Consider the following 26821-nt stretch of genomic DNA (forward strand, 5'->3'; position numbering starts at 1 on the left):
AAGGAAATTATGGAGAAAACAACTCAGACCAAAAAAAATGTTTTAATTATTCATTAACTGTGTATAGAGTTATTCTTGGACGTGAAAAGAAATAAAGTGCCAGGCGCGGTGGCGCACACCTGTAATCCCAGCAGCTCAGGAGGCTGAGGCAGGAGGATCGAGAGTTCCAGGCCAGTCTCAGCAACTTAGTGAGGCACTTAGCAACTCAGCAAGACCCTGTCTCTAATAAATTTTTTTTAAAAAAGGGCTGGGGATGTGGCTCAGTGGTTTAACCCCAAGTACCAAAAAAACAAAACAAAACAAAAAAAGAACAGGGGTCCTTAGGCCTAAGAATTGGACAAATCAGACCATTTTTAGCTTGCAATTTGGTATATTGTGTGGGGAAGTCCATCTCCAAAAGCAGTTACAGCAAAGCACCAACAGTGTAGTTACACTTCATAGGAATTCTTCATAGGAACTCAGCCTTCTTCACTATCTTAGTCTGTTTCACACTACTATAACAGAATACCAAGACAGATAATTTATAAAGAAGATAAATTGATTTCTTCTGGAAGCCAGGAAGTCCAAGAGCATGGACCAGCATCTGAAGAGGGCCTCTATGCTGCGTCACAACATAGTGGAAGGCATCACATGCCCGTTCAGGTCTTTCTTCCTATTATAAAACAACTAATCTTATCATGGGGCTCTATCCTCACGGCTGCATCTAACTCTGATTTCCTCCCAGAAGCCCCACCTCCAAATACTACCAACACCTAAACTTGGAGATAAAGTTTCCAACATCTGAACTTTTGGGGAACACATTTGAACCATAGCAATAACCCTGACTTCTACTCATTTCAGATAGGAATAGGGACAGATTGCTAACAACCAATCAATTTCAAGGTCATCTAAGATATGCACAGAATAAACAAAGGACCTGATTTGAAGTCTTTAAAGAGATTTCTCTTAGACTAGAGATCTGAGTGGTGTACACCTGGATGCTTCCCATAGGACATTAATTCAGGTGTGTATGTGGAGGATACCAGCCACGTACTTCCTGCTCTGATTTTGGCAATTGCCCCAGGGGGAGCAGCACTCTGGCAGAGAAGTGCCTTCCCATATCAGAACGAATTGTATATTCATTTTATTCCCTGAACAGTGTAATAAAGGTGGACAATGCCTTGCACATTCTGCTATTTCCAGCAATGTCTGGCACAGTATTTGCAGAGTAGGTGCTTAACTAGATGGTCATTCCTGAAGGAGACATTTTATAGAAAATTAAAATATACACAGAGTTTCCATCTCTCTTTGCCAGAGTCTGGAAACTTGTGGTTACATATGACTCTCTGCACGTACACATGGAAAGCATTTGCCAACTCAATAGTATTTCTCTCAATCTGAAGCTTAATGGTGGATTTGTCCATCACAATAAGAGGGTAATAACACTGTCTGACCTTGGAGTGACTCATTGCCCTTCTCTGCTGACTGGCCCCAGGCAGAAAGGGCAATACAAAATAAATGAATGGGTGAGTACACCGCAATGAGATGGGCATCACCGATTCTACTCTTCTGAATCCAATCAACTTTTAATATATCTTCACTCTTTGTCCTAATAACACATGTCCCATACAGATTGAGATATGATAAAGAATTGAGTATTAGACAAAGTTATATATTATTTCTTATTCCTCTTTTTTGAAACTTTTTTTTAATTGATATAGAATATGCATGTCCAATGGGGGATGGTATAACCCCTGTGGAGGACTAAATAATGGCCCCCAAAGATATTCAGGTCCTAATCCCTGGAACCTGTAAATGTTACCTTAGGTGGTAACAGAAACTTTGTAGATGTAACTAAGGAATTTGAGATGGAGAAATTTTCCTGGATTAGCTGAGTAGGCTCTAAATGTAATCACAGTGCACCTCTAAGAGGGGAGGAGAGGGGCGTTTGACACAGAAGAAGGCAGTGTGATGGGGAGACAAGACACCATGCTGCTGGCTGGCTCTGGATGACAGAGAAGTGACCATTAGACAATGAATACACTGAGAGTTGGAAAGGCTGTGTACACTTCCCTAGCACCTCCAGAGGGCATTTGGCCCTACCAGCACCTAGATTTTAAACCAGCAAACTGCAGACTCTGGCCTCCAGCACTTAAGAGAGAAGTTTGGGTTGTATTTAAGCCACAAAATTTGTAATCCTTTGTTTGTTACATCAGCCATGCGAAACTAATACAGTTCCAAACAGGTCAAGATGGATACTTTGAGAAGCCAGAACTTTCTTAGCTATTATAATGGTTTGTGGTCTTCTCAAGCTCAAACTGTAGCTCAGTCTTCATTTATTTGACAGGAAAAATTAGGAGGAAAATGTCCAAAAATGCTCCTTAAGGAGATGACAATGCAGGGCTGGGGTTGCAGCTCAATGATAGAGCGCTTGCCTAATATGTATAGAAGCCCTGGGTTCAATCCTCAGCACTGCGTATGTACAAATAAGTAAATAAATAAGTAAGTAAGTAAGTAAATAAAGGTCCATTGGCAAATAAGAAAAAAATATTTTTAAAAAATGACAATCCCCCCCCCAAAAAAAATGACAATCCAAAGAAAGGTTGTAAGGGGGGATAGGAAGGGCAGCAGAATAGAATAGATATTATGACTGTTGTCTGTATATAGGTGACTCTATGACCAGTGTGATTCTGCAGTCTGTACAAATAGAAAAATGAGAAATTGTATCCCAATGATTCAAATGTATGAACTGCCAAGATCATTGTAATGTCATGTGTAGCTAATAAAAAATAAAAAAATAATGAAATTAAAAAAAAAGAAAGGTTGTAAATTATTTCATTGGCAAGTACTACCAGTGAGAGTGATTCAAATACGATGCAATAATTTTATTACTCATAAGACCCAAGTTTCATTATTATTAATTGTTGGGGTAAAGAAGTTAGTTAGAATTTTTTTTTTTTTTTGGTACCGAGGATTGAACCCAGGGATACTTCACCACTGAACCACATCTCTAGCCTTTTTATTTTTTATTTTGAGGCAGGGTCTCACAAAGTTGCTTAGGGCCTCAATAAGTTGCTGAGGCTGGCATCAAACTTGCAATCCTCCTGCCTTAGCCTCCCTAGCTGTTGGTATTGCAGGCATGAGCCACCATGCCCAGCTCTCATAGGTGTTGTTTGTTGTTGTTTTGCAGGTATGCTTATGTGTCGCATGCATGTCTGTGGGGGGATGTACTAGGAATTTAAAATAGGGGCACTCTACCACGGAGCTACATCTCCAGTCTTTTTATTTTTTATTTTGAAACAGGGTCTCACTAAGTTGCTGAGTCTGGCCTTTAATTACGATCCTCATGCCTCAGCCTCCCCAATAGCCTCTTACATTCTTTTATATCTTTCTTTTGTTGTTGTTGTTCTTTTTAGATATACATGACAGTGTATTTTACACTCTACTGTATTATTATACACACATGGAGTATAACTTCCCATTCTTGTGGTGGTACATGATATGGAGTTACACGGGTCATGTATTCATATATAAGCATAGGAAAGTTATGCCTGAATTATTCTACTGTCTTCCCTATTCCCATCCCCCCTCCTTTCTCTTCATTTCTTGTTGTCCAATCCAATGAACTTCTATTCTCCCCCCCAAACTCCTTATTGTGTGTTAGCATCCGCATATCAGAAAGAACATTAGGCCTTTGGTTTTTTGGGTTGGCTTTATATCTTTTATTTTAACTCCTCAATTACTTATTCAGAAAAAGCTTGCTGACCACCTCTTCATACCAGTAGCAAACATTTACCTAGTGTTTAAGACAGATACTCTCTTATATGTTCTATATCAATACACTGTAATAATTTTGCTTAAATAGTGTCAATCTATTAATATTCATGTCTAAAAACAACTGTAGAGGTACACGGTATACCAAAATACTAGGAATCTATTCTAGATTCCTATAATCTGACACAGACTAGGTCTTTATAACCTGTGATAGCCTCAGAAGAGATGTATGGTTACAATTCTGCTTTTTGAAAAATTATTTTAGTAAAACTAAAACCCTCTCAGGAAGCTATTTCTAAATAAGCACTTTTAGGGCTGGGGTTGTGGAGTGCTTGCCTAGCATGTGTGAGGCACTGGGTTCAATTCTTAGCACTACATAAAAAATAAATGAAATAAAGGCATTGTGTCCATCTATAACTAATAAAAATATCTTTTAAAAATAAGCACTTTTAATGTTATTGAACAAGTGATATATGAGCCAGCTAAGTAGGTAATCAATATGCAGACTTTCTTCTGGGATGCACAGTATTTTATTTTAATTCAAATTCAAAGTTAAAGTTTCTATTAATACATCTAGTATGATTCAGGCCACAGGGTTTATTTTTGAAATATCTTTGTATAGCCTGAGATGTATGTAAAAATTCATTATGATAACCCAGCTCACTACTTAGGTTGCTTAAGTATAAGCTTCCCATAACCTTCAAGAAATTAAGTCCTGAGTGGCTTTGGGTATCCTTGATTGTGAGATTAAGCTATGAATTCCCTTAGGAGAATTAAATGCCTGGACAGAATCTTAATCAGCCTGGACCTGCCAACTGGGATGTTCTTTGGAGACAGAGGTCAAGATGTTTAAAAAAAAAAAAAAAAGATTAAAATTGTCCACTAAGCGTTCCAGCTAAAATGCTGATCACATTCCTTCTCCTTCTGCTCAGGCCGTGCAGGGAACAAAATCTGAGCCTGGGGTGGGCGAAAAAGTTTGAAACAGAATCAAGCTATTTTTAGTCCAACAATCAATGTGTGCTAAATGGATTGTGCATGGATCTTTATTCTTATGTTCCAAGAGGTAGAAATGACCCTGTTCAAAAGATAAGAAAGGGAAGGGAAGGGAGAGAGGGAGGGGAGGAAATAAATGCTCGTGTCTATGCTGAGTATGCACCGTACCCGTTCTATAGTTTAAAGGGTGGGCAGCCTCTTACTGTTCTTTATTCATAAATGGTGAATGATAATTAATAAAAACTTAATCATGGGCTGGGGTTGTAGCTCAGTGGCAGAGTGCTTGCATAGCATGTGTGAGGCACTGGGTTCGATTCTCAGCACCGCATATAAATAAGTAAAATAAAAGTCCATTGACAACAAAAAAAATATTTAAAATTAAAAAAAAAAAAACTTAATGACCTTGAAAAAAGTAAAGGGGCTATGCAAGATTATTTAAAAACAGATTTTTTTTTTTAACCTGTGTCAGCTCCAGTGCTTCCATTTCTACAGCATGTCCTGAGCAGCGCCTTCTCACTATTTCTAACGATAGCTTGACCCTTCCTGGCAGTTTTCCACTTAATTCTCCATTTGGCACTGGTTTAATGACTAGCTATCACACAGCAAGCTGATATAACTGTCATATCAGGCCAGAAGTCTATGGCCCTTCTCATTGTCTAATGTAGAGATAAAATAGTCAAAAACAATAGTACTATGTCCAAATCATATTCAATACCTGGATGTTGGGAATTTTTAAATATGCTTAAGTTTTTAAAGTTTTTCCCCCAAATATTTGGGATCATGAAGATGCAAGTCCTTATTACTGCCCTATAGTAACCTCAAAATGCCAAAAATATGTTTGAATGAAGATGAGAAGACATCATTTTGAGAACTATTAAAAAGCCGTTGTATTATGTCTCATTGACACCTATAATAAACCAACTTTCCAAATAATTGGAAAAGGCATTTCCCATCCTTATTATTAGAGAAACTCAATGTGCATGCTCCTTACAACGATGCCTGCATTTTATGGCTGATCAATACTCACAGCTCTCTGGGCATATGGGATTACAGCAGGCAACGCGATGACTTCACAGATCTGCAGGATGTGCACCTCGCCTTCCTCTAATGGAAACCTGAGTCTCCCCAGGGACGCTGTTTCCCTCACATCCCTCCCAAGTGCTGACCGTTTTATTCCTGAAGTCCCCCTACCACTGGGCCCGGAGGCAGGAGTGCTGCCCCTTTTTCCCCACGTGGCTCGTCTCTGAGATTCTCCCTCACTCTCCCTGAAACACTTGTGCTTTAAGTCTCGTGGCATCAGATCATATCATCCTCTACCTAGCCCTGCTGTTGAACCAGGTCTTCAGTCCCACCAAACGTCCACTCGTTTCCCTGCATCCTCTCCAGAACTTCTGGTCTTAATTCTGGGCAATCTCAACATGCACACTCCTGAATGGATCTTGGCTGTCCCTTCAGTTCTCAACTTGCTGCTACTGGGAGGCGGGAGGACATTTGGGAGGTGGAGCCCTGTGCGAGGTTTGGGGACCTGGAGGGTGTGCCCTCACTGGGGGCTGTGAGACACTCTTCTCTTCCTCTTTCCTTCACTTAATTTCCTGGACATGAGGGAAGGGTTTTTGTTTCACTGTGCACTTCTGCTATGATGTGCTATGCCTCCCCCAGAGCCCTAAGAGCAAGATGTCCACCTAGTCATGGGCTAGAACCTTCAAAACTGTGAGCCAAAATAAACCTCCTCTCGGAAGTCAGAGGTGATCTCTCTAATGACTTCGGGTGTTTGTAACAGTGACAGAAAACTGGCACAGTGCATACAGATGACCTCATTCCTGCAGTTCCTTTTCTTGACAGCTCTTCTCTTACTGGTGTCTTTCCCGGGCAGAGACCTTAGTGACCCGCTCTCCAGGTCGCAATAGCCCACGTCTCCTTTCAAGTCCCAACCCAGCTTTCCTCTCCACTGCGGATCTGTCCTCCCACTTCAGTGAGGTGACTGAGGCCAGCGGAAGATGACTTACAGACTCTCTTCTTCTACGTCTCTGCGTGGACCAGCCTCTGTATCCACATATTCTGCTTTCCCAAGCATTGCCATAGGTGAGATGTCCTTGCTGACCTCCAAAAGTAGTACCACCACTTTTTTTTTTTTGGTGGGGGAGGGTACTGGGGAACGCAGACATGCTTTACCACACTGAGCCACATCCCCAGACACCTCCCCACCTACTTTTTTAAAATTTTGAGGCAGGGCATCACTAAGTTGCTTAGGGCCTCCATAAGTTGCTGTGGCTGGCCTTAAACTGGCAATCCTCCTGCCTCATCCTCCGGACCAGATGGGATTACAGGTGCGTGCATCACTCGTCTGGCTAATCCCTTCACTTCTGTACCAGATTCCATACCTCTCTCTTTTGCTTAAGGAAATCAATTCCTCCACGCATTCTTCCCTTTTCCTGGTACAGGCTTAAAGTTTCCCTCTCAGTGGGTGGCTCCTATCAGCATTCACATAGGCTGCTACTACTTCCCTCTGAAAACAGACAGAACAAGAACCAACTTGCCCTTGAGCCCATTCCGTCTCCTGGCACCTCCTCGTTTCTTTCATCCTCTTTACAAACACCAATGAAAACATTGTTTCTATTCTGATTCCAGTTCCTCACCTTTTATTTCCTTGTAAGTCCCCTCTAATCAGGCTTTTGTTCCCACCATCCTGGGGACATTCTCTCACGGGTCACCAGTGACATGCTGCTAAATCAAGGTCAACTCCAGCTCCTCATCTTGTTCGCCCTGTGGGCAGCGGCTCTCTTTACTGGGCTGGCAGGAGCCATTCTCTCTCCATCCCTCTCTACCTCACTTACTATTGATTTTTAGTTCCTTTTGCTGGTTTCCCTTCTGGTCCCCCACCTCTTGATGCTGAGGGGGCCCAGAGCTCAGTGCTTGGGCCTTTTCTCTTTTCTATCTACACTTCTGTCTTTAATGATCTCACCAACGCCATGACTTTAAATAGCATCTGTCTGCTGACAACTCCAACGTTTACAACTGGACCCCTCGGCCTCTCTCTGAATTCTAGGTCCTTCTCTCCCACTACCCATCCACATCTACACCTGAAGACCTCGTAGAAATGGAAAACTCTACATGCTCAAAACTGAGCTTCTGATTTCCCTCATAAAACTTGTTCTAGCTGAAGAGTTCCCCACCTCAGTGGATGATGATTACATTTTTTAAGTCAGCCAAACTAAAAACCTTGGACTAGAGCTATTTTTTTTTCCTCCCTACCTCTGGTTCTGTCCATCCAACCCATTAGAAAATGCTGACTCCATTCTCAAAGATGTTCAAAATATGACTCCTGTTCCCCACCTCCACCTGTCCCTGTGGCCCAAATCACCATCTTCTCATATCACAGATGGGCCATCTGTGATAATTCCCACCTGTATCCTGGCCCCAACAGTCCCGTCCCTCCTGTGCTCAACACCTTTCCAGTAATCGTGCAAAGTAAAAGCCAAACCCCTGTCAACAGTACGTAAGGCCCTGCAGGATCGGGCTTCCTATTTCCTCTTTCAACTCATCATGCCAGTGTGGTGCTGCTGAAGGGAGAGGTGCATAGATCAATATAAAAGAACGCAAAGTCCAGAAAAATACCCCCATAGACGTGGCCAGTCCATCTTGACAAAGGTGCTAAGGCAATTCAACAGAGAAAAGGTAGTTTTTCAACCAATGGTTTCTGGAAACATTGGACATATATATGCCCCCCACAAAATGAACTTTAACGTGAACCTCATACTTTATATAAAAATTAACCCTAAGTAGATCATAGATCTACATTTAATACTACAAGGCTTTAGATGAAAATTTAGGAGAAAATCTTCATGACTTGGAGACAGAGAAGGATTCTTAAATCTGACACCAAAAGCACAACATGCGAGAAGCTTGTTGTTTTCAGTGCTGCATATTGAACCCAGGGACGTGGACATGCGAGGCAAGTGCTCTGCCACTGAACTATATCCTCAGCCCTCAAAATAAGTTTGTTTTGTTGTATACGTTAGATTTAATCACAATGAAAAATTTTTTTCTTTGTGTGCCAATATTGAAGGGCCTAGTGGAAGATCCTTAGGCTAGCTGGAAGAGACTGTGGGACTCCAAGCTTTCTGGCTTCTTGTTAGGTAATATAATTTCTCCCTCTAGCAGGTGTTCCTGTCATCTGCCAGGAAGTCCTCACCGGAGCTGAGTGGTACCAGTACCATGCCCTTGAGTCTCTAGAACTATAGTTAAAAAACTCTTTTATTTAAAAAGTAGCTTGCCTCTGGCATTTTGTTACAGTAATGAAGAACAGACTAATACACGGCAGGAGACGCTTTTAAGAAAATGAAAAGATAAGCTTCATACTGGGAGAAAAATATTTGCAAATCACATCTGACAAAAGACTTGTTTTTCTTTTTTTTTTTATTGGTTGTTCACAACATTACAAAGCTCTTGACACATCACATTTCATACATTAGATTCAAGTGGGTTATTTTTTTTTTTTTTTTAGAGAGAAAGAGGAGAGACAGAGAGAGAGAGAGAATTTTTAATATTTATTTTTTAGTTCTTGGCGGACACAACATCTTTGTTGGTATGTGGTGCTGAGGATCGAACCCGGGCCGCACGCATGCCAGGCGAGCGCGCTACCGCTGAGCCACATCTCCAGCCCCTCAAGTGGGTTATGAACTCCCAATTTTTACCCCAAATACAGATTGCAGAATCACATCGGTTACACATCCACATTTTTACATAATGCCTTATTAGTAACTGTTATATTCTGCTACCTTTCCTATCCTCTACTATCCCCCCTCTCCTCCCCTCCCATCTTCTCTCTCTACCCCATCTACTGTAATTCATTTCTCTCCTTGTTTATTTTCCCATTCCCCTCACAACCTCTTATATGTAATTTTGTATAGCAATGAGGGTCTCCCTTCATTTCCATGCAATTTCCCTTTTCTCTCCCTTTCCCTCCCATCTCATGCCTCTGTTTAATGTTAATCTTTTCTTCCTGCTCTTCCTCCCTGCTCTGTTCATAGTTGCTCTCATTATATCAAAGAAGACATTTGGTATTTGTTTTTTAGGGATTGGCTAGCTTCACTAAGCATAATCTGCTCTAGTGCCATCCATTTCCCTGCAAATTCCATGATTTTGTCACTTTTAAGTGCTGCGTAATATTCCATGGTGTATAAATGCCACATTTTTTTTAATCCATTCATCTATTGAAGGGCATCGGGGTTGGTTCCACAGTCTAGCTATTGTGAATTGTGCTGCTATGAACATCGATGTGGCAGTATCCCTGTACCATGCTCTTTTAAGGTCTTCAGGGAATAGTCCGAGAAGGGCAATAGCTGGGTCAAATGGTGGTTCCATTCCCAGCTTTCCCAGGAATCTCCATACTGCTTTCCAAATTGGCCGCACCAATTTGCAGTCCCACCAGCAATGTACAAGTGTACCCTTTTCTCCACATCCTTGCCAGCACTTGTTGTTTGACTTCATAGTGGCTGCCAATCTTACTGGAGTGAGATGGTATCTTAGGGTGGTTTTGATTTGCATTTCTCTGACTGCTAGAGATGGTGAGCATTTTTTCATGTACTTGTTGATTGATTGTATATCCTCCTCTGAGAAGTGTCTGTTCAGGTCCTTGGCCCATTTGTTGATTGGGTTATTTGTTATCTTATTGTCTAATTTTTTGAGTTCTTTGTATACTCTGGATATTAGGGCTCTATCTGAAGTGTGAGGAGTAAAAATTTGTTCCCAGGATGTAGGCTCCCTATTTACCTCTCTTATTGTTTCTCTTGCTGAGAAAAAACTTTTTAGTTTGAGTAAGTCCCATTTGTTGATTCTTGTTATTAACTCTTGTGCTATGGGTGTCCTATTAAGGAATTTGGAGCCCGACCCCACAATATGTAGATCGGAGCCAACTTTTTCTTCTATCAGATGCAGAGTCTCTGATTTGATATCAAGCTCCTTGATCCATTTTGAGTTAACTTTTGTGCATGGCGAGAGAAAGGGATTCAGTTTCATTTTGTTGCATATGGATTTCCAATTTTCCCAACACCATTTGTTGAAGATGCTATCCTTCCTCCATTGCATGCTTTTAGCCCCTTTATCAAATATAAGATAGTTGAAACTTTGTGGATTAGTCTCTGTGTCCTCTATTCTATACCATTGGTCCACCCGCCTGTTTTGGTACCAGTACCATGCTGTTTTTGTCACTATTGCTCTGTAATATAGTTTGAAATCTAGTATCACTATACCGCCTGATTCACACTTCCTGCTTAGAATTGCTTTTGCTATTCTGGGTCTTTTATTTTTCCATATGAATTTCATGATTGCTTTCTCTATTTCTACAAGAAATGCCGTTGGGATTTTGATTGGCATTGCATTAAACCTATAGAGAACTTTTGGTAATATCGCCATTTTGATGATGTTAGTTCTGCCTATCCATGAACAGGGTATATTTTTCCATCTTCTAAGATCTTCTTCTACTTCTCTCTTTAAGGTTCTGTAGTTTTCATTGTATAAATCTTTCACCTCTTGATTCCCAAGTATTTTATTTTTTTTGAGGATATTGTGAATGGAGTGTTTTTCCTCATTTCCGTTTCAGAAGTTTTGTCGCTGATATACAGAAATGCCTTTGATTTATGCGTGTTGATTTTATATCCTGCCACTTTGCTGAAGTCATTTATTAGTTCTAGTAGTTTCTTTGTAGACCCTTTTGGGTCTTCTAGGTATAGAATCATGTTGTCCGCAAATAGTGATAATTTAAGTTCTTCTTTTCCTATTTTTATGCCTTTAATTTATTTCATCTGTCTAATTGCTCTGGCCAGTGTTTCGAGAACTATTTTGAATACAAGTGGTGATAGAGGGCATCCCTGTCTTGTTCCAGATTTTAGAGGGAATGCCTTCAATTTTTCTCCATTCAGAATGATGCTAGCCTGAGGCTTAGCATAGATAGCTTTTACAATGTCGAGGTAAGTTCCTGTTATCCCTAGTTTTTCTAATGTTTTGAACATAAAGGGATGCTGTACTTTGTCGAATGCTTTCTCTGCATCTCTCGAGATGATCATATGGTTCTTATCTTTAAGTCTATTGATGTGGTGAATAACATTTATTGATTTCCTTATATTGAACCATCCTTGCATCCCAGGGATGAATCCTACTTGATCATGGTGCACAATTTTTTTGATGTGTTTTTGTATTCAATTTGCCAGAATTTTATTGAGGATTTTTTAATCTAGGTTCATTAGAGATATTGGTCTGTAGCTTTCTTTCTTTGAGGTGTCTTTGTCTGGTTTCGGAATCAGGGTAATGTTGGCCTCATAGAATGAATTTGGAAGAGCTCCCTCTTTTTCTATTTCCTGAAATAACTTGAAAAGTATTGGCATTAATTCTTCTTTAAAGGTTTTGTAAAACTCCGCTGTATACCCATCCGGTCCTGGGCTTTTCTTGGTTGGTAGTCTTTTGATTGCTTCTTCTATTTCATCCATTGATATTGGTCTGTTCAAATTGTGTGTATCCTCCTTACTCAGTCTGGGCAAATCATATGACTTAAGAAATTTATCGATGTCTTCACTATCTTCTATTTTATTGGAATATAGGGTTTCAAAATAATTTCTAATTGTCTTCTGTATTTCTGTAGCATCTGTTGTGATATTGCCTTTTTCATCCCGTATGGTAGTAATTTGAGTTCTCTCTCTTCTTTTCTTCGTTAGCATGGCTAAGGGTCTGTCGATCTTATTTATTTTTTCGAAGAACCAACTTTTAGTTTTGTTAATTATTTCAATAGTTTCTTTTGTTTCAATTTCATTGATTTCCACTCTGATTTTAATTATTTCTTGCCTTCTGCTACATTTGCTGTTGTTTTGCTCTTTCTTTTCTAGGGTTTTGAGATGAAGTGTGAGCTCATTTATTTGTTGGTTTTTGTTTTTTTTGTTTTTTTTTTGAGGTATGACCTCCAGGCGATGAATTTCCCTCTTAAAACTGCTTTCATTGTGTCCCATAGATTCCGATATGTTGTGTCTGGATTTTCATTTATCTCTAAGAATTTTTTGATTTCCTCCTTTATGTCTTCTGTAACCCATTGATCATTCAGTAACCTATTGTTCATTCTCCAAGTGATGCTTGATTTTTCCTTCCTTCTTTTATCATTGATTTCCAGTTTCATTCCATTATGATCAGATAAAATGCATGGTATTATCTCCACCCCTTTATATTTACTGAGGGTTGCCCTATGGCATAATATATGGTCTATTTTTGAGAAGGATCCATGTGCTGCTGAGAAAAAAGTATATCCATTTGATGATGGTTGATATATTCTATATATGTCACTTATGTCTAGGTTATTGATTGTGGAATTGAGTTCTATAGTTTCTTTATTCAACTTCTGTTTGGAGGATCTGTCCAATGGTGAGAGAGGTGTGTTGAAGTCACCCATAATTACTGTATGGTGGTCTATTTGATTCTTGAACTTGAGGAGAATTTGTTTTATGAACGTAGCAGCACCATTATTTGGTGCATAAATATTGATAATTGTTATGTCTTGTTGGTGAATGGTTCCTTTTAACAGTATATAATGTCCTTCCTTATCCCTTTTAATTAACTTAGTCTTGAAGTCGATTTTATTCGATATGAGGCTGGCCACCCCTGCTTGCTTACGAGGACCGTGTGCATGGTATATTTTTCCAATCCTTTCGCCTGTGTATGTCTTTTCCAATCAGATGTGTCTCCTGGAGGCAGCATATTGTTGGATTTGGTTTTTTAATCCATGATACCAGCCTATGTCGCTTTATTGGAGAGTTTAAGCCATTAACATTTAGAGTTACTATTGATATATGGTTTGTACTTCCAGCCATGTTTGATTATTTATCCTTTTTTAAAAAAAATTAGTTTGTTTCTCCATGATTATCTTTTCCCTCGCCCTCTGTCTTTACCGAGGCACTTCCCACTGATGGTTTTGGTTATTTTTCATTTCTTCCTCGTGTAGTGTTTTGCTCAAAATGCTTTGCAATGCTGATTTTCTGGCTGCAAATTCTTTTAACTTTTGTTTATCATGAAAGATTTTTATTTCGTTGTCATACCTGAAGCTTAATTTTGCTGGATACAGAATTCTTGGTTGGCATCCATTGTCTTTCAGTGTTTGAAAAACATTGTTCCATGACCTTCTTGCTTTCAGCGTCTGTGATGAAAAATCCATTGTTAACCTTATTGGTTTACCCCTGAATGTAATCTGCCTCCTTTCTCTTGTAGATTTTAATATTTTCTCTTTGTTCTATATATTGGATATCTTCATAACAATGTGTCTTGGCGTTGGTCTACTGTGATTTTGTGTGCTCGGTGTCCTGTATGCATCTTCAATTTGTATATCTGTTTCCTTTTTTATTTCTGGAAAGTTTTCTGTAATTATTTCATTCAGCAGGTTACTCATTCCCTTGGTTTGAATCTCTGTACCTTCCTCTATCCCGATGACTCGTAAGTTTGTTTTTTTTATGTTATCCCATAACTCTTGGATGTTTTCCTTGTGATTTTTTACCAGCCTTTCTGAGTTGGCTAGACTCTTTTCAAGATGATATATTTTCTCTTCATTATCTGACATCTGGCTTCTACTTGCTCCACTCTGTTAGTGATACTCTCAATTGAGTTTTTAACTTGGTTTATCGTTTCCTTCATTTCTAGAATTATTGTTTGATTATTTTTTATAATCTCTATCTCCTGATAAAGATGCTTAACTTCTTATTTTATCTGTTTATGTAATTCGTTTTCAATGTGTTCTTTCACTGTTTGGATTTGCTGTCTCGTATCCTCTTTAAGGTTCCATTCCATCTGTCTAAGGTGTTCCTTGAGTTCTTTATATGACCATTTTTCTGGTGACTCTAGGTCCTCCTGAATATTTAGGCCGTCCTTCATTGTTTGTACTCCTTTTCTTCCTTGCTTTTTTATGCTGCTCATGTTACTTCTTGTTCTGTTTGACTGCTGAGTTACTGTTTACTCTTATAAATTTATTTGATGCTTTGGAGGAAAGATATTAGAAGGGAACGGAAGAAGTCACTAAAGAGAATGAGAGTAGGCAGGTAGAATTCAAGGAAGGGGGAATAAGAAAATTGAAAAGAAATGAAAAGACAAAAGAAAAAATAGAAAAGAAAGAAAGAAAGAAAAAAATTAAAAAAAATAATAATGATAATAAAAAAATGAAAATTAAAATTAAAAAAATAATAATAATAAAATAAAAACATTAAAAACATTAAAAAAGCTAAAGAACAACAACAAAAAAATGAAAATGAAAGAAAAAAAAAGAAATTAAAAAAATAATAATAGTAATAATAAATGCAGTCATAGAGTTCGATTAACTTATCTTCCAGTAGGTGGAGCTGTGCCCACTGGGCCAAGCTTCTCCTGTCAATAGGTGGGAACCAATCACTGTGCAGCAGCTCTTCCTCCCAGACTGGGCGGGTCTCCAATCCTGAGTGTCTAGGGCCTTCTCTTGTGTTTCCTCGAGCCAGGCCCCGCTCACCTGTGACGCTTACCACAATACTGGCTACACGCCAGGTCTGCTGCTCCTGGGAGCCCTGTTTTCATGAACGCCTGGGCACACTCTCCCTGTTTGCCTCCCTCAGACCCTAAGTTTGTAGAGCTTGGGGCTGAGAACCCCCAGCGAATTTGCTTGCCCTCCAGTAGCCACGCCCCTGGTAGCTGGTGCAAGAGACCTCAGTTGTCAGCAGTGGTGGGAGCGGTAGCCAGGAGTTCCGCTCCGCGAGTCCCGCGCCACTCCTGATTCCCTTGGTCCGGCTGTCGAGCTCACAGGAGAGCTGGGAGGGGCCCTTAAGGTTTCCCTGCTGTGTGGAGAGGGATGGCTAGGGGATTACACACCTGTCACCACTGGCTTCAATGAAGTTATCTCTTCCGCCCGTGACGTCAGTTCTCTGCCATGGTGGTATCCCATGCAAATGGTGACCGTTCGTTCCCTTTGCCGGGTAACCAATGCAACAGGTGGGTCCTGACTGTCTCTCCCAAGCCCCGTTTCAATCCTGTGGCCACTGCCTATGAAGGCTCGGTTGGCTTTTACCTCTGTAAGTTCAGAAGGGCCGACCAGTTATTTCAGCGGGATCGTTAGTGCTGAGTCACAAGAAGCAGGCGAACCAGAGCTTAAATGCAGCCGATCCGGGCTCGGTGTGTGTTCTGAGAGGCCCAAACTGTTGGCCCCAGATCCACGTCAGCTCAGCATTGCCTAGTGATCCTGAGCAAACAGCATTTAGACAGTTTACGACTCCCTATGCCCGCACAGCTGAAGAGGTCAGAGACTTGATCTCTCCACGCCCGCCGCCATATTGGATCTACCTGACAAAAGACTTGTATCTAGAGTATATAAAGAATTCTCAACATTTCCATAGGAAAAGAAACAACTAGATTAAAAATGGGCAAAAGCCTGAACAGACACTTACCAAAGAGAATATGTAGAAAGCAAAGAAGCCCAAGAAATATTCAATATTATTATCCATTGTGAAAATGCAAATTGAAACCACAAGGAGATAACCACTACATGTCTCCCAGAGTAATAATAATTAGAAAATACTGACAATATTGAGTGTTGAAAAGGATGAAATCTGGGCAACAAAAACTCTCGTGCAATGCTAGGGGGAGTGCAAAATGGTACAGCCATGCTGGAAAAGCTAAACACACCTTACCATTATAACCCAGCGCAACCACTCTCTAAGTAGTTACCCTGGAAAAATGAACACTTATGCTCACTCAAAAACATAAATGTACATGAATGCATACAGAAGTGCTACTTATCACCACAAAAATCTGAAAATAACCCACATTTCCCTCCATAGGTGAATCAATTAAACAAACACAGTGGAATGCTACCCGGCAATAAAAAGGACCGGACTTAATGGATGCAAGGACTTAAATGAATCTCGAGGGCATGATGCTGACAGGAAGGACCCATTTTCAAAAGATTACATACCATAAGATGACATTTTTATGACATTCCTGAAAAGACAAAACTAGTGGTGACAGGGAAGAGCTTGTAGGCTCTCAAAAGCACCTAAATGGCGTCTGGCTTCACCACAGGCACCAAAGATGTGGAATGAATGAATAAATGTAGGACTGCAAAGCTGAAGATCCAAAAAGATTAAAAACCCAAGATGAATGTCTAAAGAGAAGCTCAACACTTAGGTCCAAGAGCTCAAATTCTCAAGGATTTCCACCAGGTGGAAAGACAGCCCATGATGTCATGTTTTTTGTTTGTTTTGTTTTTCTTTTAAATCAGGCACATGTTTTAAAGAGACACTGCATGTCTGTCTGAAAACCAGGATGCTAAGGCATCCTGAAACCTGCCACATGGGGAAGCACTAATAATGGATCTAGATATGTTTAGTCTGAAAGAGAAATGACGTGACGGCTCTTTCCAAATATTTGAAATTGCTGAGCATGGCCTAAAATTGTCAAGTGAAATAGAAAACAACAACCACAACAAATATTCTCTGTAGTGCCAGAGGCTAGAAATATGGCCAGCTGGTGAGAAGTACATGGACCAATTTTCCCTTAATAAAAAGAAGCAGTTTAATAATTAGTGCTGCCACACAACGGGACAGTCAGCCTTGGAAAGAAGGCAGAAGACAGGGAATGAATAGTAATTTATTTTATTATTTTTTAATTTTTATTTACTGATTGATTGTGGTGCTGGTGATGAACCCAAGGCTTTCCACATGCCAGGCAAGCACTCTACCACTGAGCTACAGCCCAAGTCCATGAACAGTGTGCATTAGCATGGTCATAGCACCTGTCTTCTCACCCAGGACTTTCAAGCTAGCATTGCCATCTACATGTTGTAAGTAAGGAAACTAAAGCTTAAAGAATACTACAGTTTAGGTAAGTGTCCCCCAACAACCTACATGGTATATAAACTCTTGGTCTCCAGCTTGGTGCTCTTGGGAGGTAGTAGAGACTTTAAGGGGCCAGGTGGGACACCTTCCAGTCATTGGGGGCATGTCCTTGAAGGGGGTAGAAGAAAAGCCTAGCCCCTTAGTTTCCTACTGTTTTTGAGTCCCAGTCAAGAGGAAGGTTCTGCTCTGCTATTCATTCACTACCATGATGTGCTGCCTTACTTGAAGCAACAGTCACTTGATCATGGACTACAATTTCCAAAACTGTGAGCCAAAATAAACTTTTTTGTTTTACAAGTTTTTCATCTCAGGTATTTGTCACAGTAATAGAATGCTGACTAACACAGAGAACAAATGTAACTTGCCCAATATCACATACTTGGCCACTGGTACAGCTAAAATTCACACAGGGATGGCTAACTTCTAAAACATGTTCTTTCAGTTTCGTTTAATTCAATTTGACTCAATAAAAATTACTTTTAAATTTTAATTTCTAATATCTGATTTTGGTTAGCCTTGATGTTGGGGATACCAAGGTAAATGATAGACAAAATATAGTCCTTTCTTTGTAAGGGGCTCACAGTTTCTCTTTGCCATAATTCTGGACGAGTCTGAATAACAAATATATGGCCATTTAGGGATGTTAAAGAAATATTATTGTTCTGGGAGAAGTATTATTAGTAAATAACCATTGCAGTTCCTTCCCATCCTAGGATTTTATGAATATGAGTTCCTTGTGGTAGAAGAGATATACTTTCAAAATGTTCATATAATGAATTTCTGGAAATTGGATCACTGGCATATTATGAAATTTGATTTTTTTTACTCCACTGAGAGAAAAATTGAACTTTCAAATGTGGTAAAAATCATATGGACTGAGGCTGGGGTTGTGGCTCAGTGGTAGAGCGCTCACCTAACACATATGAGGCACTGGGTTCAATCCTCAGCATCACATAAAAATGAATAAATAAAATAAAGGTATTGTGTCCAACTACAACTAAAAATATTTTTTTTTAAATCATATGGCATAGGGGCTGGGGTTGTGGTATCATTTGCCTAGCATGTGTGAGGCACTGGGTTTGATCCTCAGCACCCACATAAAAATGGGTCAATAAAATAAAGGTATAAAAAATGTTGCATCTGTTTAAAAAAAACTTTAAAAAATCATATGGAGTAAGCATCTTTTAAAATATAAAAGTCATATCCCACTAAAATGGGATTACAAATTAAATTATTGTCAAACCAGGCACGTAGTATATGCCTATAATTCTAGCTACTTGGGAGCATGAAGCAGAAGGATTACAAATTCAAGGCCAATGTGGATGACTTAGACTTTACCTCAAAAAATGAAATGAAATAAAATGAAATAAAGGGCTAAGAAATATAGCTCAGTGTAGAGCATTTGTCTAATATGCAAGAAGACCTAAGTTCTTAGTCCAGTACTGCAAAAAAAAAAAAAAAAAAAAAGTTTGGCTCTTGTCTTGATCTATTCTTGCTGCTAAAACAAAATACCTAAGGCTGGGTAATTTCTAAAGAACAGAAACTCATTTCTCACAGTTCTGGAGGCCAGACATCTAAGGTCAAAGCACCAGAAGCTGTGGTGTCTCAGGAGGATCCAGTCTTGACTCCCAAGATGGTATCTTATTGCTGCATCCTCTGGAAGGGAGCAATGCTGTGTCCTCACATGGCAGAAGGGCCAAAGAGCCTACCTAGTTCCCCACCTCTTTTATAAGTGCTAATCCCATTATGAGTGCACTGTTCTCATGATTTCATCACCTCTTAATACTACCGCATTACTGATTAAGTTTCAACACATGAATCTGAAGGAGACACAGTAAGACCACAGAAGCTATTGTGCTAATTCTCGATACATTCTTCAAGAATTTAATTAGTTTGAGCCAAGATTCAGAAGAGGCTGATGTGCTTTTGGCAGCTACCATGACAAGGCTAAGAGCGTATAGATCAGAGCCAGTTTTTTTGATTCTGGCTTGTCACTTAGTGCAAGTACATTGGACAAATATCTAAATGTCTCTTCAATTCACATGTCCCATTTTCCATTTTAGTAAAATGGGATAATATGCTCAAACATAGATACAGAATTCAGAACAGTGTCCAGTGCTCAATAAAGTTACTTTAAAGTACAGGCTGAATCTTACTTTTGACTTAATAAGTTTCTTGTTTATTTGTTTGTTGGTTGGTTTTTGCTCTGCCAGGGCTGAACAGAGGACCTCACACATGCTAGGCAAGCACTCCACCCCTGAGTTATACCCCTGGACCAATTATTCATTGTTTAACTCCAATCTGCTGCATTCCACCTAAGAGGTCTATCTTATGTGACACACCAATTCTGTTTAGAAATACTGATCCAAATGCTTTGTGTGCTTTGTAAATATTACAATAAATTCTAATTATTACAGTAATTATAAAATTAACTTCTAACTTGCTTAAGATTAACTTCTAATTTGATTCTTTGATTTGGATAGCTTTTTATTTATACTATCTATAATTTTAAATATTATTTAAAACAGTTTACCATTAAAGACATGCTTATAGTAAGGCTGACAAAATGTCAAATGTCTTAAAAATTGACAGGAATATATGAAAATCTAAGTTAGTTTTTAACAGTTAAACATAGTCCTGAGGCCAAGGCAGAAAGAAAAGCATATTGTAATCCAACTGCCCAACCTGAACCACAATAGAAAGGATTTCCATGGTGGTAAATTCAGAGACGTTTATCTAATGTTTCTTTAATCTAAGAACACAGATCTACATAATGAGAGATATCTTCATGGACTTTCATAGGGGTGTAGAAAATTATTAATGATAATAGCATATGCTTATTATGGACTTACTCTATGCCAATATAACCTTAAAACAAATTTTACCAATATCAGGAATATAAAACTTTTAGCAGAACTGAGAAAACTGATTTCCTAATACTTAATTAGGCAATTTTTCCATTTGACCTCCATACTTTCCTATAACTACTATATATGCAAGACAAATTGACCTGGGAATTACACACACATACACACATGCATATATATGTAAAGTTAACATACTGCACACAACTTCAGAAACTCACTTTTGCCAATACCAATGATCCTACTGAAACAAAGAGATGAGCCCTTTTAGTAAATATACATGCTTTCATTAATTATTAAATTCACACAACATCTGTCAAGCTGATGATTTACTAAGCTTTGGTTGTCTTTACGTATTTTTCACGGTCTATGATGCATAATTTTTCTAACCTAATGATGTCTCTTCCAATCACTATGTATCAGTGAGTACAAAAAATAAATTAAGTTGAGCTTACAATAAAAACAAGTCTGAGATTTCAATTTAATATCAACCATCAAAAGTATGTTATGCACACCTTAATCTCAGCGGCGTGGGAGGCTGAGTGAGGCAGAAGAATTGCAAGTTCAAAGCCAGCCTCAGCAAAGGCAAGGTGCTAAGCAACTCAGTGAGACTCTGTCTCTAAATAAAATACAAAATAGGGCTGGAGATGGGGCTCAGTGGTTAAGAGCCCTGAGTTCAAACCCCAGTATGCCCCCCAAAAGGTATGTTATGAGTTAACTAAAAATACATATAATTTATTTCTATTCTCCTTTTATAATACATGTTCTGCTCTAAATGCTAATAATAATGTTGTTAAGGGCATCAAAACAACTTGAAGCCTGATGAAAAACAGTAGGCCCTAGAGATATAGTAATGCCACTAGATTTTAGCCTGTCAGAATATCAACAAACACACTTAGGAAACCAGGAAACTAACAAGTTTTTTATTTTTTTCTTTCAATTACCTGACAAATCTGAATGAATATATTCATAGCCTAAATTGCCTTGAGCTGCTTTAGATTAAAAAAAAAAATGTATGTACCAAGCTATTCTCTTACTGCACACCAATTCCCCCAAATGTACAGAAACCTAAGTGTTCTCAAGGAATTCATTCAGGAGATCATGGTGCTCAGCAATTATCCAAATTGTGATCCTTCTGGTCCTCCCTTCTTCAGCTTTGGGCAGAACAAAAAGTCTGAATCAGTGGATCTTAAAATGTTTCCGGGACAACAGCCACAGCATCACCTGGGAACTTGTTAGAAATGCATATTCTATTATACTAAGATGTTCAATTAAGGAACCCAGTTGGTTGTGGACCAAGCAGCTGCACGCCAATAATTGCTGCATGGGTGTGGGGTGCTAAAAGACATCTGCACCTCTTCTACCGATTCCAGATGTGCATGCTGTCTGCATGTGTTGAAATATCACACTGAGCCCCATTAATATGTACAATTAATACATGTTAATAAAAAGTAACCTAAATTGTTGAAAATGGAGTGATAGAATATGAAGTTTCCCAAAATGGCCTTACAGGGTTTAATGGATAAAGCTGCATTTGGTTATAAAGCTGCATTTGGTTATTTCTGTCCCCAAGCTATCCGGCACTAAAGAATGACCCTAGAAGTCTCAAAAGGATATGGTGTGTGATGTTGCCTTGCAAAGGATGATGAGGGTAGTTTGGTGGAGGCTCAGGGTCTGATGGAGATCCCCTAATCTAATTCATACTGGCTATCATTTGCTACCTTCCTTACAACCAGTAAAATGGATTGGGGTTCTGTATTATGAGACTCCATGGCCCTCAGAATACTCCCCTGGGATTCATTCCCCAGTGAGGAGCATCTTGGGTTAACACTGCTGTCGTTTTCAGTTCACACTGCTGCAGAGGATTACAGCCCACCATTCTTCTCCACGTTGTATTAAAACAGGCAATGAAGGGAGGAAGTGCTAAGGTCACTATATTTTTTAAATACACCTTGGCAAAACTGTCAAGGCCATTCCTAACCCATAAAATTTTTAATTCTTAAAAAACAATAAAAGTGAGGAAAGCTCATCTCAGAGCAAGCTGCCATTTTGCTAAAAAGGCAGGAAAACTGCTAGCATCAGTATTACGTGCTTCTTGCTTAACACAGCTCCTTGGATGAAAGCAAAGGTTTTATTCATCTCTCGGGCAGAGAGCATTTTGTATTGTTTCTCTCTCCCACACAAGTATTGCAGGGTTTACTTGTTTACCTCCTTCAGATCCTGCACAATGGCCGTGAGCCTCTCATTTTCTGCTTGGACATTAGTGACCACAGCCCGGCTCTGTTTCAGTTCATTCTGCATCTCCAAGATCTTGCCCAGATAGTAAGCTTCCTTCGATGCAGACTCCTGCAGAAGCGTTTCCTCCCGAGTCTCACCATCTTCAGCGACTTTACGATGGATGGAGAAGGACTGCCCAAATGCCTGTAGAGTATTTGGAAAGAAAAAAAAAGTGCATAATGAGATATACCACAGCACTATTAAGCAGACATGGAAAATGCTTTGTTTGGCTTTGTGTATTAAAAAAAAAAAAAAAAGCTATGCTGAAAGACCTCCAGAAGAAAAATAATAATAACTAATAAAAAACATAGGTAACAATCTAATAGCTCTAATTAGTGCCTGAAATCCTTTTCGAATAATTCAAATCCTTTTCAGGGAAAAGGGTGCTGGAGATAAACCCAAAGCTTCCTGCACGTTAAGCACATGCTCTACCATGGAGCTAAAGCTTCAGTCCCTTCAAAACCCAATTTTAAGGAGAGAAAAAAAAATTTAAACATCTTGCAAAAATAGCTATGTGTTAAAGAAAAATTGAAAAACATTACTGGCTGTTTTATGTTATTTTTGTTCAGACAGATTCTATTGAAAAACACTTGATTGTTGATCAGTACATTAAAATTCATGTCACCTTTGTTCTAGAAAAATATCCCACAGCTAGGCACAGTGGTGCACACCAGTAACCCCAGCAGCTCCGGGAGGCTTAGGTAAGAGGATCACAAGTTCAAAGCCAGCCTCAGTAATTTAGCAAGACCCTAAGAAATTTAGCGAGATCCTGTCTCAAAGAAGTAAAAAACAAAAAAGGGGTCTGGGGTTGTGGCTCAGCGGTAGAGTGCTTGCCTAGCACGTTTGAGGCCCTGGGTTTGATACTCAGCACCACATAAAAATAAACAAAAAATAAAACTATTGTGTCCAACTCAAAAATAAATATTTTAAAAAAGGAGGGCTGGGGATGTGGCTCAGTGGTTAAGCTTCTAGGTTCAGACCCCAGTAACCTCCCTCAAAAAAAAATCCCACAAATATTTCCCAGAAAGAAAATAATCGCTTCACTAGCTTTCTAATACATTAACCTAATGTCAGAACAATTATCAACAAGTGCCCTTCAAAGAGAAAATCATCAAACAACATTCAAATGGCCCAGTACCACAAAGACATTGAAATGTAATCTCTGTAAGAAAACATTTATCTATTCATTTGTGCAGAAAGAAATCTAGGAGAATAAACCAGAAACTAAACAAGTTGGTTGTCTCCAGGGGATGGTGGGAATGGGGTGAAAAGACTGGGGGAATGAAATGTCCTGGAGGGAAGAAGAGGCACAAGGCTTCTCTGATTATGCCTTCTCAAATAGTCTGACTCCTAGAATGACAGTAATGCCTCACAAATACACATTAGAAATCAACCTCTATGTGCTGTGGAAACCCCAAATAGAACACAAATAGTATAAGGACAAACCCAACTGTATTATAACTGAATAACAAAGTCACACCAGAAGGTATATGGAATAAAAATCAAAGCTTAGCATTTTATTTTTTTTATTTTTATTTTTTTAAAGAGAGAGTGAGAGACAGAGAGAGAGAGAGAGAGAGAGAGAGAGAGAGAGAGAGAGAGAGAATGAATTTTTTAATATTTATTTTTTAGTTTTCGGCGGGCACAACATCTTTGTTTGTATGTGGTGCTGAGGATTGAACCCGGGCCGCACGCATGCCAGGCGAGTGTGCTACCGCTTGAGCCACATCCCCAGCCCAAAGCTTAGCATTTTAGAAAACAATATTTTTACTATATACTATGAGGTTAAAGACAACATGGACACTGAGGGCAGTGGTGCACACCTGTAATCCCCGTAGCTCAGGAGACTGAGGTAAGAGGTTTGCAAGTTCAGAACCAGCCTCAGCAATTTTGCAAGACCCTAAGCAACTCAGTGAGACCCTGTGTCTAAATAAAATATGAAAAGGGTTGGAGTTGTGGCATGTGGCTCAGTGGTAAAGTACCCCCGGGTTCAATTCCTGGTACCAAATAAATAAATAAATAAATTTTTAAAAAAATTAAAAAAAAAAAAAGACAACATGGACATCCTCAAAACACTATATAATCTAGCTGGTGAAGTTGTTTTTCATAGAGGTTATGAAAGCAATGTTTCTCATTGTTGGAGAAAGGAACTGCAAATAAGGAAGGGAGAAATTGAGAAGGAAACTAGTGGTGGAGGAAGTTATCAGGATAAACATGATTTAATAGGTAAATAAATATTCACAGATTGAGAGAGAGAAAGGCTTCTCAAAGGTATGCATATTCACACACACACACACACACACACACACATATACTTCCCAGCTCTGTCAGCTGTGGGGCCCAGAAGCAATGGCATGCCAGTAGCAATAAGCACACCCAGCACCCAGATTTTGTTCCTCAATATCAATCTCCAATAAAAAGAGAAAGGCTCTTTGGAAAAATTGGTCCTAGGGTTGGAGTACAATGAGCTTGGCATATCTGTGATAGCCAAGAGTAATAAAATGCTTTTTAAAAAACAATGGGGAGGGCTAGGGTTGTGGCTCAGAGGTAGAACACTCACCTAGCATGCATGGGGCACTGGGTTCTATCCTCAGCATCACAGAAAATAAAATAAAGATATTGCGTCTGCCTATAATTAAAAAAAATAAATATTCAAAAAAAACAATGGGGAGGGGCTGGGGTTGTGGCTTGCCTATCATCTGCAAGGCTCTGGGTTTGATCCTCAGTACCACATAAAAACAAATAAATAAAATAAAGGTTTTGTGTCCATCTACAACTAAAAAATATATTTTAAAAGATAAAAATAAAATCAATGGGGAGACTGGCATGGTGTCACACACCTGGAAATCCCACAACTCTGAGGAAGGTCAGGAAGATCACAAGGTCATGGCCAGTCTGGGCAACTTAGTTTAGATCCTCTCTCAAAAAATATAAAAGGGCTGGGGATGTGGCTCAAGCGGTAGCGCGCTCGCCTGGCATGCGTGTGGCCCGGGTTCGATCCTCAGCACCACATACCAACAAAGATGTTGTGTCTGCCGAGAACTAAAAAATAAATATTAAAAAATTCTCTCCCTCTCTCTTTAAAAAAAATAAAAAATAAAGATGTTGTGTCCACCGAAAACTAAAAAATAATTAAAAAAAAAAAAAGAAACAGTTTGGGACCCTTTGAGGCTAACTGCTTTCTCTTGGATGCCTTTCTTCATCCCCTCCTCTTTAAAAAAAAAAAAAAAAAAAAAAAAAATATATATATATATATATATATATATATATATATATATATATAAAAAAGAACTGGGATATAGCTCAATGATGGAGTGCTTGCCTAGCATGTGCAAGGCCCTGAGTTCAATCCCCAGGACCACATCTTGAGATGTGGTCTCACACTGGGATGAGAGTCTACATCTTGGGAGCAAATTTTTACCACTCCCACATCAGATACAGCACTAATCTGTAGCGTATACAAAGGACTAAAAAAGCTAACCATCAAAAAGATAAATAGCCCAATCAATAAATGGGCCAAGGAACTGAACAGGCACCTCTCAGAAGATGATATACAATCAATCAACAAATATATGAAAAAATGTTCAACATCTCTAGCAATTATAGAAATGCAAACCAAAACTATCTAAGATTTTATCTCACTTCAGTCAGAATGGCAGCCATTAAGAATACAAACTACAATAAGTGTTGGTGAGGATGTGAGGGAAAAGGCACACTCATACATTGGTGGTGGGACCGCAAATTGGTGCAGCCAATATGGAAAGCAGTATGGAGAGTCCTTGGAAAACTAGGAATGAAACCACTATTTGACCCAGCTATCCCACTCCTTGGTCTATACCCAAAGGACTTAAAAACAGCATACTATAGGGACACAGCCATATCAATGTTTATAGCAGCACAATTCACAACAGCTAAACTGTGGAACCAACCTAGATGCCCTTCAGTACATGAAAGGATAAAGAAAATGTGGTATATATACACAGTGGACTGTTTTACTCAGCAATAAAAGAGAATAAAATCATGGCATTTTCAGGTAAATGGATGGAATTGGAG

General features: G+C 39.2%; 1 protein-coding gene across 5 annotated transcripts in view; it reads right to left on the reverse strand.

Moving 5' to 3' along the window:
• The window catches only part of Bicd1 (BICD cargo adaptor 1), a 230005-nt gene that overhangs the window by 110844 nt on the left and 92340 nt on the right, over nt 1-26821 (reverse strand). For 4 of the 5 annotated variants that reach the window (XM_077798934.1, XM_026412338.2, XM_026412336.2 and 1 more), the window contains exon 2: nt 22700-22912. In XM_077798934.1, the coding sequence (XP_077655060.1) occupies nt 22700-22912 (213 nt within the window). Of the gene's footprint in view, nt 1-21492; nt 21646-22699; nt 22913-26821 lie in introns of those variants that run through there. The other variant, XM_077798935.1, reaches the window with a different exon arrangement.

The sequence above is a fragment of the Urocitellus parryii genome, chromosome 5 (assembly GCF_045843805.1).
Source record: "Urocitellus parryii isolate mUroPar1 chromosome 5, mUroPar1.hap1, whole genome shotgun sequence".
Taxonomy (NCBI): domain Eukaryota; kingdom Metazoa; phylum Chordata; class Mammalia; order Rodentia; family Sciuridae; genus Urocitellus; species Urocitellus parryii.